We start from the raw sequence: 17,527 nt of genomic DNA, 5'->3' as shown, positions 1-17,527 counted from the left end.
CGCTGAAAAACTAGTTGATTTATTTATTACTTCTAAGCTGGACTCCTGTAATTCATACGGAAGAGGATTAGAGCCACTGGGAAAAAAAGTGGGCTCGTCTTTTTTTCTTCTTCTTTTCCAGAATTCTGAGAAAGAAGTCTGAATTCTGACTTGAATTCTGACTTGAATTCTGACGTGCCCACTTTTTTTTTTTCCAGTGACCCTAATCCTCCACAAATTCATTATTATCAGACTTTCCCCCCAAAATTCATTTTTCTTTTAGGACTGTTCCCTGAACAGAATTCAGTTAGGTAAGGTAAGGTAAGGTAACTTTATTTATACCTAAAGGCAAGGTAAATTTGCTTTACAGAAAAATGACAGCATTTGACATCCCTTTAAAAACACACATACCTAGTAAATATATAAAACTCACTGTGACACATACTTTAATCCAGAATGCTGCTGCATGATTACTGAAAAGGGCTAGAAAGCATATTTTGCCCATACTGGCTTCTCATTATTTGATCCTGTTATCTCCAAAGTCAAATTTAAAATCCTTCTACTCTCTGTTTTCCTCCCCTCACCCCCAGACGATCGTAGCAGATGGCCCCGCCCCTCCCTGAGCCTGGTTCTGCCGGAGATTTCTTCCTGTTAAAAGGGAGTTTTTCCTTCCCACTGTCGCCAAAGTGCTTCCTTAGTGGGTCATATGATTGTTGGGGAGTTTTCTTTATTTTTTTTGTGTTTATCTTACAACATAAAGCGCACTGAGGCAATTTGGCACCATATACTTCTTTATTTCTGTGTATATTATCTAGACTATTTCATGATCAGTAGATTTGTTATGCATGGATTTGATAAGAAAAGTAACACAGTTGATGTTTTTGGTTTTTGCAGTGTGTCGAAGCAGCACGCAGTAATCCCCAGCCAGGTTTTTGAGTTAGAGGATGGCAGCAGCAGCTATAAGGACTTTGCTATGACCAGAAACAATCGCTTTAGCAGTGCCGGACAAGCCTCCAAAAACATCATCCAGCCTCCATCTGCAGTGTTGCACTACTATAACGTTCCTCCGTGCATATCACAGGATCATTTACTGAGGGTAAAGTACTTCTGTCTGTTCGCTGTCCGTCTTTTCTGTGTAACTGTAAAGAACTGTTTAAAGGTATTCCAAACCTCCTAAAACATTTTCTATCCTATCATACCATGTATGATGTATCCAAAATCTACTTCATAATTTCTTGTTTTTTCCTGAATTAATATGATTATTATCTTGGAAATTCCAAAAAAACCCATTGTTATTAAGAAGACTGCCCTGTTTTTCTGAATTAACAAGATATCCTTAAATGCCCAAAGATCCTCTCTTGAGTTGAGCCTGATTTCTTGAGCAGTCTTTGCCATAAAGAAATCCACTCCCACATTGTATAACAAATGCTGATAAGTTGTATGTTTAATTGTTGCCTAGTGCAGAACTGCTCACACGCTGCTGTCTGTGTTTCTGTAGCTGTGCACGGAGCATGATCTGCCTGGCTTTGTCAAATTTAAGATGTTTGATGCCAAACGTAAGTAGACATTTGATTGAACAGATGAAGTCTCGTGAATGTGGTCATCGCCTGCCTTTTAATGTTCAGTCTCTTTTTTCAGCCTCTTCTAAGACCATCTCCGGCTTGTTGGAGTTTGACAGTAAGACAGAGGCTGTGGAGGTTCTTACTGTTCTCAACCACTACCAGATTAGGATTCCCAGTAAGTCCATGAGAAAAACATCCATCACTGCCTACTCTGTCAGTCTCATGCTGGAAACTTCACAAATAATTCCTGAATGTGGAGCTGGAAAATACATCTGAAGTAGAAAAAATTATTTTGTAAAAATTATTTTGTGAAATTTAAACAGTTAATGCAGTTAATGTTAGTTTAATTCCTTGAGGATGAAAGTCTGCACTGTGGACTTCCTGCTAACCTCTAATTCTGTTAAATAAATAATAAATCCTGTTTTCATGGACGCCTGGATGTTAAACTTAATCGTTACACCTGGTAAAGCAGCAACGCTGATCGTTTAATTAAAGATGAAAGAATTCAGACAGTTTTCAATGCTCAGTGATGCCACAGTGTTCGTTTGACTTTGGGACCTGAAACGGACGGAGTTTAGGACCCAGATTACCCCGCGAGGCGCTGTGTAGCACATAACATCGGTTCGAGGTCAGTAAGCACAACCAGAATTCATACATAAGGCGCACTGTTGATTTTCGAGAAAATTAAAGGATTTTAAGTGCGCCTTATAGTGCGGAAAATACGGTACTAACCATGCTTTACATTTTATACTGCACTGTCACATCCTCCAATTAATGTAATTTTATTTACATGGCATCAAATCCTAAACTGTCCTCCAGGACACTTGCCATAGAACAGTTTCTTCCCCTCTGCTGTTGGACACATGAACAATAACCATATGACTGTTCCCGCTACTAACACATGACCCTACGCTGTGTTCACTGCATCATTCCATGTTTGCACTGATCACCACCTGCACTCATGTATATATCTTTCAACGTAGCACTCTTAATTCTTATTCTCATGTATATATCTCATGTATAGCTCATGCACATATCTTTCTACGTAGCACTTTTAATTCTTATCCCTACTTTTATTTTTTTCCATGTCTATTTAAGTGCTATTTATGACACTATGTTTGCACTGAAGCACCGCAGCAATTTCCTAATGTTGTAAACCTGCTCAACATTTGGCAATAAACCCCTTTCTGATTCTGATTCTGATTCTGATAGTAAAGTGAAGAGCTAAGTCCTTTTAGCAGCGCATGGCTCTCTTTTAATATGAAGAGCTCTTAGAAATGTTCTCTCTAAGCTGCGCACGTGCGCAATTGCGCACTGCTGGCATGGTGTCTGCGCACAGAAAATCTGCGTTGCGCACAAAAAAAAACTGAATTGAAATTAAAATTAAAACTTTAACAATTCTGTTTTGCAGTGCACCAGTGTTGTAGCTAGCAAAGCGGCTGATGTGGAGTGAAGCCACGTTAGTGTACAACCATTGGAGATGTGAGCAGGACAGACGGAACAACTGACGGGAAAAGTGTGGACTTTATACCAGTTTTTAAATCGTGTTGATCGGCCACGTAAAACCAGAGTTATGATAAAAAACACGCAATGTTTGGTTTTCTTCCTGAATACTGTCGTTGTTTATATTTACTGCGGGAAGAAACGGTAAAAACGGCGTTTCATAAGGAAAACGCTCGAAAGCCTGTGAGCAAAGACAAACCCCACCCCCCTCTGCCTTTCCTATTCGTCCAAAAAAGTGCCATTCGACCAATCAAAAAATGATATGGCAACGTGGCATCTAGTTGTTAAGAAACGGGGGACGTTTTAGGAGTGACGGCGTGTTTGAGATGTGAGAGATTTGAGACGTTTAGCGCAAATCTTGTGTAGTTAGTGTGTAGTCAGCGTGTAGTTATTGTGTAGTCAGTGTGTAGTCAGCGTGTAGTTATTGTGTAGTCAGTGTGTAGTCAGCGTGTAGTTATTGTGTAGTCAGCGTGTAGTTATTGTGTAGTTATTGTGTAGTGAGTGTGTAGTCAGTGTGTAGTCAGCGTGTAGTGTAGTCAACAGTTTTGTTGTGTGTGTCAGAACAATGAGGCGCCTGCTGAGTGTTACAGGTGTTACAGCAGTGATACATCTGCTGCTGTCAGGCCTGCAGGTCAGGGCCGTGCAGAGAGGTTTAAAGGGACGGGTGCTCAAAGTTAAAAAGGGGCACATTGAACCAGGCTGAATAACAACAACACACATTCATCAAGAGTCTAATATGGGAAGGGCAGGGCTGTGTTGATCTGAGACTGTAGACAGTAAAAAGTCCATAGGAGAGATGGTAGCTGATTAAACAAGTGTCATGAGATAATAACAAAATGCAAAGATTGGTGACAGCGCTTGGAACCATAAGGACACAAAAAACTGTGAGAAATAATTTAGGCTCTGCCTGTGAATCACTCTTTGCTTCTCTTCTTCCTTCCATCCCATTATTTCATATATCACTCTCCACTTGCTGTCTATGTGAGAACAAGGCACAACTTGCTATTGCAATAAACTATAATCTAATTATCCACACCTAACAACTCCTGCACTTAATCTAAATGATGACAGAAAAATGTTATAGCCCTGCCTTTAGTAGCCTCACACAGGTCCTGCTGTTTCCTCCTCATGTCATGCAGACATGCCTGGTAAGGACCAGGCATGTCTGCACAATGTTATATCATGAGTAATAATTAAAAAAAATCCATCTAAATAAAACACACACATGCACGCACACACAGTGACATTTTAGACCTTCTTCAGAATACTGTATATACTATGGGCATCACTGTGCTGATCCAGAATCCTTACATTATTATTTATTACTAGAGCTACAATAATAAAGCAATGAGGAGGGGGAAGTAATAAATATGAAATAATGTATTTATGATGATTCCATGTGTTTCACTATCCACTCTGTGCAGGGGCAAAGCTTATTACATGTTTAAACTGTAGAGATACAATCATTTTACTGCTGTAAAATCCACATTTTGTCTTATTTAAAATATAAATCTAATATAATCTGCTTCTTAATGTATGTTCTTTAAAATACAGCGTGTGTTTTTTAATATATTATAATTATAATAATTATTATGTGAACATGCATATTAGATCGTTTTTTAGTGAAATATAATCCCTCCAGAAAGGCAGGAAAAGCCCGGAAACTTACTTTAAAACTAAATATGTTCCCTAAAACGGTGACAGAGCTACAGACCCATGACAGCCTTACACAGGTAGCTAGCAGCTATGACCAGCACTACTTGTGCAGTTAATAAAAGGACAGGTAATGTTTGTCGCGCTGTTGCACACACAGCACGCTCGTTTGTTTCAGTTCGTCAGTTGCAACAAGACAGCTTACCAACGTGTACGTAATAAGCTAATACTCCTGGGTGCTACACACTACAGTGTGCGCTGTACACCTACTTACTGGGTTTGTCGCATCAGTCTGTGTCTCTGAGTTAACTTGTGTTTCTCCTACAGCTCCGGACCGCTAAAAATGCGCGTGCTCTTTGTGAGCTCGTTCCCGGCTCGTAACCAGCGCGTTCTGCCGTCAAGGGCGATCATTGGTTAAATGTGATCATGTGACTGATGTGGTGTATTCATAATTGTCTCTGGTACATTTGTTGTATGGGCAGTATGTGTTCACTGTTTGATTGTGTAATTACGTGTTACGCACTGGCAATGCATGCCGGTAGATGGTAATACAGGAAGTAAAGAGATGGTCTTACCGCACACAGTGGTCCCGCGTACTTATTCAGATTCAGAGTAAGAATCACACATGGTGTCAGAAGTGCTGTGTGACTTGTAAGACTCCATACATCTGCCGAGTGTGAGGAGAAGGGGAAGGTGGAAACAAAATGCCGAATGACGACGTAGACGATCGTCCGAGGGCAGGAGTTAGCACCGCGCCTAGCACTCCCAGCGCTACGTTTAGCATCCAACCACCGGAGCCCTTTGATTTTTCCAAACCACACGAATGGACAAGATGGGTCCGTCGCTTCGAGAGATTCCGTCAGGCAAGTAATCTGTCTGCGAGCTCGGAGGAAAATCAAGTGAACACTCTCATATATTGTATGGGAGACGAAGCGGATGACGTCCTGAGAGGACTAAAGTTAAGTGATGTAGACCAACGGGACTATGCTAAAGTGAGAGATAGCTTCCACAACTTTTTCATTGTCAGGAAAAATGTTGTTTATGAGCGCGCACGTTTTAATATGCGCAAACAAGAGCCGAATGAGACTGTTGATGCATTCGTGACTGCCTTGCATGCATTAGCAGAGCACTGTAACTACGGACCGCTCCACGATGAGCTGATAAGAGACAGAATAGTAGTGGGCTTGGCCGACACGAGGCTGTCTGAGCGCATGCAGATGGAAAAAGACTTGGACTTGGATAAAGCTATAAATATGGCCAGGCAGTCAGAAGAAATCAAAAAGCAACAGTCAGCTTTGAGAAGTGAAACAAATGTAATGCAAGTAAATGCGAAAACAGTTGACAGAGTGATACAAAAGCACGACAAAACAAAGTTCAACATGTTCAAAAATAAAACTGTCAAAACACAACAGCAATATAGCAAGAGACAAAGTAATAAATGCTACAAGTGCGGAGGCTCTCCACATCCGAAACCTGAGTGCCCAGCAAATGATGCAAAATGTCATTTATGTGGAAAAAAAGGTCACTACCAGCGAGTCTGCAGACAAAGCAAGACAGTGCAAAGTATTGAGGAGGAAGAGGAGCAAGGTTTCTTCCTAGGCTCAGTTTCCAGTGACGGCCAGGCGTGGACAGCCAACATACAAGTGAAAGATGCAAAAATCACTTTCAAACTGGATACGGGAGCAGATGTGACTGTAATAGCTGACTCGGACTTATCAAAGATTTTTGCTAACGAACACAGACCAGTCCTCCAGCAGCCAGAAAAACCTTTGTTAGGCCCTGGAAAAACACCACTGGACGTTGCAGGTTTTACAAAGCTACAGCTCAACTACGGAGCGAAACAGACAACAGAGAAGGTCTATGTTGTAAGAAACCTGAGCACTCCACTGCTAGGCCTGCCCGCCATTACAGCTCTTGGCCTGCTGGTGCGAGTTGACGCGGTTTCAATGGACACTCTGAAGACTACTTACCCTAAACTTTGCAATGGTCTAGGGAAAGTGCAGCGGGCCTATCACATTAAACTCAAACCGAATGCTGTGCCGTACTCACTCAAAACTCCGCGAAGGCTTCCTCTGCCTCTGATGGGAAGGGTAAAAGAGGAACTCCAACGAATGGAAGAGCTTGGTGTCATTACCCGAGTTGAGGAACCAACGGATTGGTGTGCCGGCATGGTTGTTGTTCCAAAGAAAAACAGCCCTAGGCTAAGACTTTGCGTAGACTTTACCGGACTAAATGAGTATGTGTGCAGGGAAAAATATGTGCTGCCATCGGTTGAACAAAGTCTCGGAATGCTCGCAGGAGCCAAAGTGTTTAGCAAACTGGATGCCAACATGGGCTTCTGGCAGATTCCCCTGTCCGATGAGTCTGCCAAACTCACCACCTTCATCACACCCTTTGGGCGGTTCCACTTTAATCGCCTACCGTTTGGGATCAACTCAGCGCCCGAACACTTTCAGCGCATGATGGCGGAGGTCATCGAGGGTCTCGAAGGAGTGGTGTGTCACATTGACGATGTGTTGGTGTGGGGACGTAACCATCAGGAGCACGATTCCCGTCTCCATGCTACACTGCAAAGACTGGAAAAAGCAGGCATAACGCTGAATGTTGAAAAATGCGAGCTCTCCCAGAGCAAGGTTGCTTTCTTGGGTCACATCATAGCGGATACAGGAATCAGTCCTGACCCGAAGAAAACGGAGGCAATTACAGAAATGACAGAGCCAACTAATGTGTCAGAGTTGCGCAGTTTTCTGGGCATGGTGAATCAAGTGGGCAAGTTCATCCCCCATTTAGCTGAAAAAGACAAAGCCCTGCGAGATCTTCTTTCCAAAAAGAACGCATGGTATTGGGGAACTGACCAAGTGAGAGCTTTCAAAACATTACGAGATGCCCTGACCTCACCCCCAGTGCTCGCAATGTATGACCCCAACAGAGACATTAAAGTATCAGCAGATGCTTCATCCTATGGTCTCGGAGGTGTTCTTTTGCAGCTGTGGGAAGAAGGATGGCGACCAGTGGCGTATGCATCGAGGTCCCTTTCTCCTACAGAACAACGATACGCACAAGTGGAAAAAGAGGCACTGGCATCTACATGGGCGTGTGAGCGTTTTCGTGATTTCCTGATTGGTAAACATTTTTGTCTTGAAACGGACCACAAACCTCTCGTTTCCTTACTGGGAGGACAAGCTCTGGATCTCTTGCCACCCAGGATCCAGCGATTCAGAATGAGACTCATGCGTTACTCGTACACTGTGCAGTACGCCCCAGGGAAATCGCTCTGGACAGCAGATACTTTGTCCTGCTCACCTCTGAAAAAACCAATGAACCTGTCAGACAAAGAGCTGATGGAAAGCACAGACATATATGTGGACAGTATTGTAGCAAACATGCCTGTCAGTTCATCATATATGCAAACACTGAAGGAACAACTGAAAAGCGACAGTGTGTGTGCTCGCGTCATGGACATGTGCACCGAAGGCTGGCCAGAACATGCAAAACAAGAGCCTTTACTGCGAAATTACTGGCCTGACCGAGCCACGCTCACTGTTGAAGACGGCCTTTTGTTAAAAGACACACGGCTTGTCATTCCTTCAGCAATGAGAAACGAGGTGCTGGAAAAACTTCACGAAGGACACCGAGGTGTTGTAAAATGTAAAGCTCGTGCACGCCAAACAGTGTGGGGCCCGGGCTGAGTCAACAAATCTCTGAGATGCTGCTCCAGTGCAAAACGTGTATTCAAGAAAGACACAATAACAGTGAGCCACTCATGCCAACAGAATACCCTGCCCGCCCATGGCTGAGAGTGGGCACAGATCTTTTCGAGCTGGGAGGGAAAACTTACCTTCTCGCTGTTGACTATCACTCTAGATTTGTTGAGATTGCTTTGTTAAACAGGACAAAATCAAACGATGTCATTACTCACCTGAAATCTTTCTTTGCCCGTCACGGCATCCCAGAGGTCCTCATGTCTGATAATGGGCCACAGTATTCAGGTCAAATCTTTACAGACTTTGCAGCAGCATACGGCTTCAAACACATCACAAGCAGTCCCAAGTTTCCGCAAAGTAATGGAGAAGCAGAACGTGCTGTGCAGACTGTAAAAACTCTTCTGAAAAAAGCAGCTGATCCTTATCTAGCTCTTCTTGCCTATAGAGCTACACCACTGCAGTCCGGATACAGCCCTGCAGAGCTTTTAATGGGCAGACGTCTGCGAACCACACTGCCGATGCTTCCATCGCAGCTGGAGCCTACACTGCCGGACAACGCACTGCTCGCTCAAAAGGAAAGGGAGAAGAGGATGATGGACATGGCAAACTTCAACAGGCGCCACCGCGCAAAACCTTTATGCAGCCTGTCCCCAGGAGAGCAAGTTTGGGTGACTGATGTCAAAACTACAGGCACTGTTATCCAAAATCACTCTACACCCCGATCATACACAGTGGAGTTACCACAAGGGACTGTGAGGCGTAATCGTGTGCATTTGATTCCTTTAAGTTCACCTGTGCATGAACCTGCTAATGTGCCTGTGTTGCAGAAGCCTCAAACACCCTGCTACACCTGTTAACACTGATGTGGTCAGAACCAAGTCAGGGAGGCCAATAGTTAAACCTAAAAAGTTAGATCTGTAAGAAAAAAAAAAGGTTGTTGTTATATAACTGTGTTATAATGGTTTTGTAGAGCATAGTAAAATAAAGCTAAAAAGAGTTGTTAAGAAAAGAAAAGAACAAGAAAACAAAAACAAAAGGTTAAAAATGTAATGCAGATTGTTTGCCAGATGTTCTTGTATGGCTTTGAAAAGGAGAAAAAAAGAATCAAGAGGTAGTCTGGTTGGAAGTTCTGTCTTGAGAAAAGTAATATTCTGTTTTTGTTTAAAAGGGGAGATGTGGTGTATTCATAATTGTCTCTGGTACATTTGTTGTATGGGCAGTATGTGTTCACTGTTTGATTGTGTAATCAAATCAAATCAAATCAAATCACTTTTTATTGTCACATCACATGTGCAGGCACACTGGCACAGCACATGTGAGTGAAATTCTTGTGTGCGAGCCCCACAAGCAACAGAGATGTGCAAACACAACAACACAAACGAGCAAAATACAAGAATGGCCAACCTGAAACTAATAAATATATGTACAATATATAATAGTGTATGCATTTCTGGATGTGTATACTAAATATTTTTCTACGTGTGTGTGTGTGTGTGTGTGTGTGTGTGTGTGTGTGTGTGTGTGTGTATACACATTTTTACAAATTAAATAGTAAAAAAATAAAATAAAATAATAATAATAATAATAATAATAAAATATATAAAATATACAGAGTTGAATATGTGCAAAACAGTGGCATTACTGTACAGTATGGAGTGCATAATGTTGAAGTTCCAGTAGTGAAGCTGAGGTGTCTATGACGTGTTCAGCAGTCTGATGGCCTGATGGAAGAAGCTGTCTCTCAGTCTGCTGGTACGGGACCGGATGCTGCAGAACCTCCTTCCTGATGGAAGCAGTCTGAACAGTTTATGGCTGGGGTGACTGGAGTCCTTGATGATCCTCCCCGCTTTCCTCAGGCAGCGCTTCCTGTAGATGTCTTGGAGGGAGGGAAGCTCACCTCCAATTATCCGTTCAGAGCACCGCACTACTCGCTGGAGAGCTTTGCAGTTGTAGGCGGTGCTGTTGCCATACCAGGTGGTGATGCATCCAGTGAGGATGCTCTCAATGGCACAGTGATAGAAGGTCCTGAGGATGCGGGGGCTCATGCCGAATCTTTTCAGTCTCCTGAGAAAGAAGAGGCGCTGCTGCGCCTTCTTCACTGTTTTGTTTGTGTGTACTGACCACGTAAGATCCTCAGCCAGATGTACACCAAGGAACCGGAAGCTGCTCACTCTCTCCACAGCAGCGCCGTTGATGGTGATGGGGGTGTGTACTTCTCTGCACCTCCGGAAGTCCACTATCAACTCCTTTGTCTTTGCGACGTTGAGGGTGAGATGGTTGTCTTGACACCAGTAGGTCAGGGCGCTGACCTCCTCCCTGTAAGCCGTCTCATCACCGTTGGTGATAAGACCCACCACTGTAGTGTCGTCCACAAACTTCACAATGATGTTGGAGCTGTTAGTGGCTGTGCAGTCGTAGGTGTAGAGTGAGTATAGGAGAGGGCTCAGTACACACCCCTGTGGAGCACCAGTGTTCAGTGTGACGGGGGATGAGGTGATGCTGCCCAGTCTGACCACCTGGCGTCTGTCAGACAGGAAGCTAAGGATCCAGCTGCAGAGGGAGCTGCTCAGTCCTAGATCCTGCAGTTTCCTGTCCAGCTTCGAGGGAACGATGGTATTGAATGCTGAGCTGTAATCTACAAACAGCATCCTCACATACGTGTCTCTCTTCTCCAGGTGTGACAGGGCAGTGTGTAGTGTCAGGGCTATGGCATCATCAGTGGACCTGTTGTGGCGGTATGCGAACTGTAGAGGGTCCAGTGAGTCGGGTAGTGCAGAGCAGATGAAGTCCCTGACCAGCTTCTCGAAGCATTTGCTTACGATGGGGGTCAGGGCTACAGGTTGCCAGTCGTTCAATGAGGAGATGGTGGAGGATTTGGGTACAGGGACGATGGTGGCCATTTTGAAGCAGGCTGGGACTACAGACAGAGAGAGGGAAAGGTTGAAGATGTGCGTGAACACTCCAGCCAGCTGAGCCGCGCATGACCTGAGGACGCGGCCGGGAATCCCGTCCGGACCAGTAGCTTTGCGTGCGTTCACCTTCCTGAAGCACCTCCGCACATCCTCCTCAGACACAGTGTGCGCACTGACGTCATCCGCGGTGCGCACACTGTCCGGTCTCATGGTGTTCGCTGTGTCGAATCTAGCGTAGAATACGTTTAGATCCTCACACAGAGAGGCCGTGGTCTGCGGTGTGCTGGTTTTCCCTCTAAAGTCTGTGATCGTGTTTAGTCCCTGCCACATACTCCGAGGGTTGTCAAACTGTTGATTACGTGTTACGCACTGGCAATGCATGCCGGTAGATGGTAATACAGGAAGTAAAGAGATGGTCTTACCGCACACAGTGGTCCCGCGTACTTATTCAGATTCAGAGTAAGAATCACACAACTGATGCAAGCCAGGTCCTTTTATTTAGCAAAACTGTGATTAATAGTTAAATATTATTGTTGAGGGGCACAGACAGGACTCCGCACGCACGCACACATTAAAAAAATAATAATAATTTTTTTTTAAAAAGTTGCCTCAACAAAAGGGCACTTTGGGCACCCATCAGGAAAGGGGCGGGTGCTCAAGCCCCTCTAGCCCCCCCCCTCTGCATGTGCCTGCTGCAGGTATCAGGCTGTTGTTCTCCTTCATCTCATAGTGGACAGAAATTAGACCATTGTCCTCACTTGGTCTGAGGACAATGGTATACACACACACACACACACACACACACACACACACACACACACACACACACACACTTTTCCAGCTAAATGCAAATACATGGAAGGGAGCCTTATCAAGCCAAACCTGTACCATTCCTTTTGCCCTCACATCTTTATCACAGTTGATATACCAGTCAGGCTGTTATGCTAAGTATGCATTTGTTTGTGTTTCTTTTTTCAGATGGGTCCAACCCATACACACTCAAACTGTGTTTTTCCACCTCATCACATCTATAAAGAGCTACCGAGCTTACAGAGAGCTGCTGGACCTGCTGATAGCTGACCTCTGACCCAAGGAGGGAGCATGAAAGGCAGACACGAAGAGGAGTGAGGCAGAGAGAAACCAAGATGAGAATAATAAAGGATGGAAATGGACGGGTATTTATAGAGTGCTTTTCTAGTCTTACTGACCAATCAAAGCACTTTGAGTTTGATGGCCACCAAAGAAGAACGTGGTAATGGACACTCTGAGGAATCCACTCTACATTTAGACGTCTGTACAGGCAACTGAAGTCACATTTTATGTTTAAAAAAATGTAAAAAAAAATTAAAAATGGAAACAATTTTAACTTGCTGTCATTTAAGGTTTCTTAGTGTTACATAAACTTGCTGCCCTGTGGGAGCTAAGCTTACAGGCCGAGCTTTCACTGCAGTGCTTGGTCAGCATGAGATGCGTAGCTAATTTATGAGTTTACTATAAAAATATTAACACATGACATCTGGAGGAATCATGTTAGGAATGTCATCAAGGTTTCAATGACTATTTATGTTTATCAGAAACAAAACTTTATTGTTCATGTAAAAAATCAGAACCGCGTCTGGTTTGTTTTAGCCTAACCTGAAGAAATGAATCCAATATGTAGACTAACTTGTAGAGAAGAAACTCTCTCTGTCATGATATTTGCTGAGAAACTTCAGAGGACGATACACATTTTATACACCTCAAGTGTCCCGAAGCAGCCCACGTCAGAAACCTGTCTAATGACATATTAATAAGCAGCTTGGAATGAGTTTCCATGTCTGGACATGTTAAAAAATGAGATGTTGACATCGACTGAAAACATTTTTCATATATTTTAAAGTGGATCAAAGTTATTTTCCCCACTTAATGTGAGTTTAAAATGAGTCTACTGACGTTTTCCCCAGAATTCTGTGCATATATCTGTAGATCTTTTAATATATCAGTATTTGAATTACTGTACACAGAAAATTGTAGTGGGTTTTATTAGAGTCAGCTGCGACCTCTTGTGTTTTCTGTATAAATAGAAATCAATTGCGTGCTGTGTCCATTTGAGGTCATTTTAGAATCAAAATGTATGTTATTGTCACAGAGTTGCTGGACTCTCCTTTATTGTAACAGTGAAATAGATGTGAACTGAAAACAGTGCAAATCTACAGTCCAGAGATCAGAATATGAGTTATTCTTGTTTATCTGATTCAGGACTTCTTTGATCTGTAGCAAGCTGAAAACAACATTAGCCACGAGTCTGAGAGGAGGCTTCTGCATGTAACTGCACTCAATGCTTCTTAGATGATTAAACTGGGGATACTGGACACATTGCATCAGCTTGTCAGCATGATCTTTAAATGTCCCTGCTGTTACCTTAAGATAACATGTTTTCAGTTGTAACAGGATGTAAACTACCTGTGTTGATATATATGGAAACGGCAATTTTATTTATGCAGCACACGTGCTAAAACCCGTGTACGTTTACAATGCCTTAAGGCAATGAGAACCACAAAATATAAGTTTAAAAAGCAGAAAAAAGTCAAATAAAAAACACCCACTGAGTGAAGGCCTGTGTAACTAAAAAGGTGTTGAGTGAGCACAGCTTTGACTGATCTCAGGTCAGCAAGCAGCAGGACGTCAAAAATAGAAAATAGCATCCTTACATCTAATATTGTGATCGAACAGTTAAAAGATGTGAACCTGAAGACCTGAGCTTTAACTTGAAATGCGCTGTAGCTCATTCCAGTATAAAATGCGTTGATGTTGAAAAAAGAATAACAGAAGTACCATTTGTCCAAGCAGAAAAGAAAAACGTAAATGTTGGAATCTGACACTTTTACAAGAGCAGAGGGATCACATCTAACCTGGGAGGAAACATTTCCTGATGGTTGTGGTCTTTTCCAGGATCACATAACTGTGTGTGCGTCATGTGACATTTCACCCACAGTCACATGATCTCGAGCCATTTTAACACCGGTGGGGGATTTTGGACCTTTGAGTTGGACAGTGCTCTCCTGCATTACGCTACTAACAATGATGAAATCAGATTTGGAGGAATGCTCGTCATCACTTATGCTGGATTTTAGAGATTTGGAGAATAAATATCAGGGAGAGTTTGAATCATTAAGTGTCCCAAACTCGATCTCTTAATTGCATCTGCATCATAGAAATATGTGATCTGTTTGCACAACAGTTACTGAGGACAGAAGGAAAAACTCGTAATAAAAAGCATTTTAATTTGTGCAATATTCCGTCTGTTAATCTCAAATCTAAGGTAAAAAAGGTAAAACTGTTTTGGATCAAATACAAAGAGCCAAGTGTCTCTGTTTAGTCAGACTCACGGATTCTAGAACTGAGGCGTCCTTGTTGTAAATAATATTTGAACATAAGCAATAATAACAGACAAGTTGTTGCTTATGTACTTGCTGTGTAACAGTTGTAAATGGGCACTAAGAGGTTTGTATGTAACGTGCTGTTTCTACAGTGATTTCATTTGTTTTTTGGTTATTTTGGGGTGTTTTTGGACAAATGAGGGCCTTTGAGTTCTTAACCCTCTCAGCACTGAAATAACAGAAATGTTATATTTTTGTTACTAAATATAGTTACATGGGTTACTTGTGTTCAAAATGTTACATTCAGATGATGGAATTCGCTGTTACATACTAACTTTTATCTTTTAGTTCTACATTTGTTCTTTTGTAAAGTGTGAACGACCCAGTGCAGCAGTAAAATGTAAACCGTGGCAAAAGCCTGAGTGTTAATCACATAACTGATGGTTTGAGACAAGGAAGCAGGTATAAGTTATGATTTTAAGACAGTAAATGTTTGATATTGTTAATAGTTTGTTGTCATTAAAAAAATCCTAAAACAATGTTGTTTTATTTCAAGACATTCTGTGGTCTAAATGATACGTACCTGTTCAAACTGAATAAACCTGTTTTGAGGCTGTAAAGCCGCACACAGAGCTGTGCCCTCACATCGTTATCAATGTCAGCTGAAAACCTGCGTGATAAGGATCCTCGTTTATTGTTTGCATCAGGATTTTTATACAAACAAAAGAAAGACCAGGAAGTCTTTGCACATTTTGTTTCCATATTTAGCTGTTTCTGCACAGTCTGTAATGAGCTACAGTTGCAAGCGTAGTTTGAAACCATGGACATAGTTGAATTGAACTGGGAAAAAAATGAATTATTCCACTAAACACCCAATGAGAAGGCGACAGTAACAGTACAATGCTAATATAACAGAAGTACATGCCTCCATAGAGTACATAATGAATTATATTCAGTATTATAAATGTATCAGCAGTTTTTATGTTAACTCAGTTTTGTCTCACTGTACACACTGTATTAGTCTTCTTTGAGAAACAGCTGGAACATCCTGCCTCCACCCTTTTCATAAAATCTTTTAAAGATGTTGGTGTGCTTGTATTAACTGAAACATGTCATCGAAACGAGCTGCTCAGTCACTGCCCTCCAGGATGTGATGATGTCACAGCTGTCTTTAAAATGAAAGACAATGTCTACACGTAAGAATAGACTCTCCCCCCCTCCCCTCCTCCCAAACACCTCCCAGTGTCACAGTGGATCAGGTCAGGAGGCAACTGAGGAAGCTTCGCCCCAGAAAGGCAGCAGGCCCAGACAAGGTGTGTCCTAGGATGCTTAAGGCGTGTGCTGCTGAACTTGGGGAGCCGCTACAACGAGTCTTCAACCTCAGTCTGCGACTGGGGAGAGTGCCCGCCCTATGGAAGACATCCTGCATCGTCCCGGTCCCCAAAAGGAACTGGCCCAATGAGCTGAATGACTTCCGACCGGTGGCACTGACGTCACATCTTATGAAGACTCTAGAGCGGCTCTTCCTCAACCTCCTCCGACCACAGGTACAACATGCCCAGGACCCACTACAGTTTGCATACAAGGCGGGTGTCGGAGTGGAGGATGCCATCCTGTACCTCCTACACAGAGCCCACTCACACCTGGATGGGGGAAAAGGCACGGTCAGGATCCTGTTTCTTGACTTTTCCAGTGCCTTTAATACCATCCGGCCCTGTATGCTTCAGGAAAAACTGAACAGGATGGAGGTGGACCCCTGCCTGGTGGCTTGGATCTCCGACTACCTCACCGACAGACCACAGTACGTCAGGCTGAAGGACATCACGTCTGACACTGTGGTCAGCAGCACAGGAGCACCACAGGGAACTGTGCTGTCCCCTCTTCTCTTCACCCTGTACACCTCTGACTTCTGCTACAACTCTGAATTATGCCATATTCAGAAGTTTGCAGACGACACAGCCATCATGGGGTGTATCTGGGATGATCAGGAAGAGGAGTACAGAAGTCTGGTGAGGAACTTTGTCGCATGGAGTCACACAAACCACCTGCAACTCAACACCTCAAAGACTAAGGAACTGGTTGTGGACTTCGGGAGGTCCAGAGAAGGTCCACTGCCGGTTCAGATAGAGGGGGAGGAGGTGGAGGTGGTCAACAAGTACAAGTACCTCGGGCTGTGGGTGGACAATAAACTGGACTGGTCATGCAACACAGAGCACCTGTATAAAAAAGCCCAAAGCCGACTGTACTTCCTCAGGAGGCTGAGGTCTTTCAACATCTGCAGGAAGCTCCTGAGGATGTTTTACCAGTCGGTGGTTGCTGGAGTACTTTTCTATGCTGTGGCGTGCTGGGGGAGCAGCACAGCAAAGAAGGACTCATCCAGATCTCCTGGTGTAGGTGTCCTGAAGCGGGGGGAGAGCAATCCTGCAGCAGCGTTCTGCTGTACGGATCACTCTCTGGAGAGCTTTTTGGTCCTTCACACAGCTGTTCCCGAACCACGATGTCATGTTCTGTGTGAGGATGCTCTCCACAGCGCCTGTATAGAAAATCCTGAGGATCTTTGGAGAGACCCTGAACTTCCTCAGTTGTCGTAGGTGATACAGGTGCTGCCTAGCCTTTTTGGTCTGGACCTGAATGTGGGCAGCCCATGTCAGGTCTGAGGAGATGTGAACACCAAGATACTTGAAGGACTGCACCCTCTCCACTGGAGCTCCATTGATGATAATGGGCTTGTAGTCTCTGCCCATAGTTATTAATACGGTCCATATCAGGGATTAGGGGTGCGTTTAGTCCACTTTGCTTAGGAAGCCTCTGTACCATCAGTAATACTGATGACGTTACTGATAAACACTGCTTGC

At 43.5% G+C, this 17,527-nt stretch overlaps 1 protein-coding gene across 1 annotated transcript in view; it reads left to right on the top strand.

Annotated features, from left to right (window-relative positions):
* LOC146620562 (heterogeneous nuclear ribonucleoprotein L-like) overlaps window positions 1–12,437 on the top strand; it is an 82,757-nt gene extending 70,320 nt beyond the window's left edge. The window contains exons 12-15 of the mRNA XM_085369628.1: window positions 874–1,075; window positions 1,478–1,535; window positions 1,618–1,716; window positions 12,292–12,437. Coding sequence (XP_085225754.1) covers window positions 874–1,075; window positions 1,478–1,535; window positions 1,618–1,716; window positions 12,292–12,347 — 415 coding nt within the window. The 3' untranslated portion in view covers window positions 12,348–12,437. The remainder of the gene's footprint in view (window positions 1–873; window positions 1,076–1,477; window positions 1,536–1,617; window positions 1,717–12,291) is intronic.
* The last annotated feature ends 5,090 nt before the right edge of the window (window positions 12,438–17,527 follow it).

The sequence above is a fragment of the Diplotaxodon limnothrissa genome, linkage group LG13 (genome assembly GCF_057381915.1).
Source record: "Diplotaxodon limnothrissa isolate DT_005_m linkage group LG13, D_limnothrissa_male_GT1.1, whole genome shotgun sequence".
NCBI classification, from domain to species: Eukaryota; Metazoa; Chordata; class Actinopteri; order Cichliformes; family Cichlidae; genus Diplotaxodon; species Diplotaxodon limnothrissa.
This window is presented reverse-complemented; position numbering and strand designations above follow the sequence as displayed.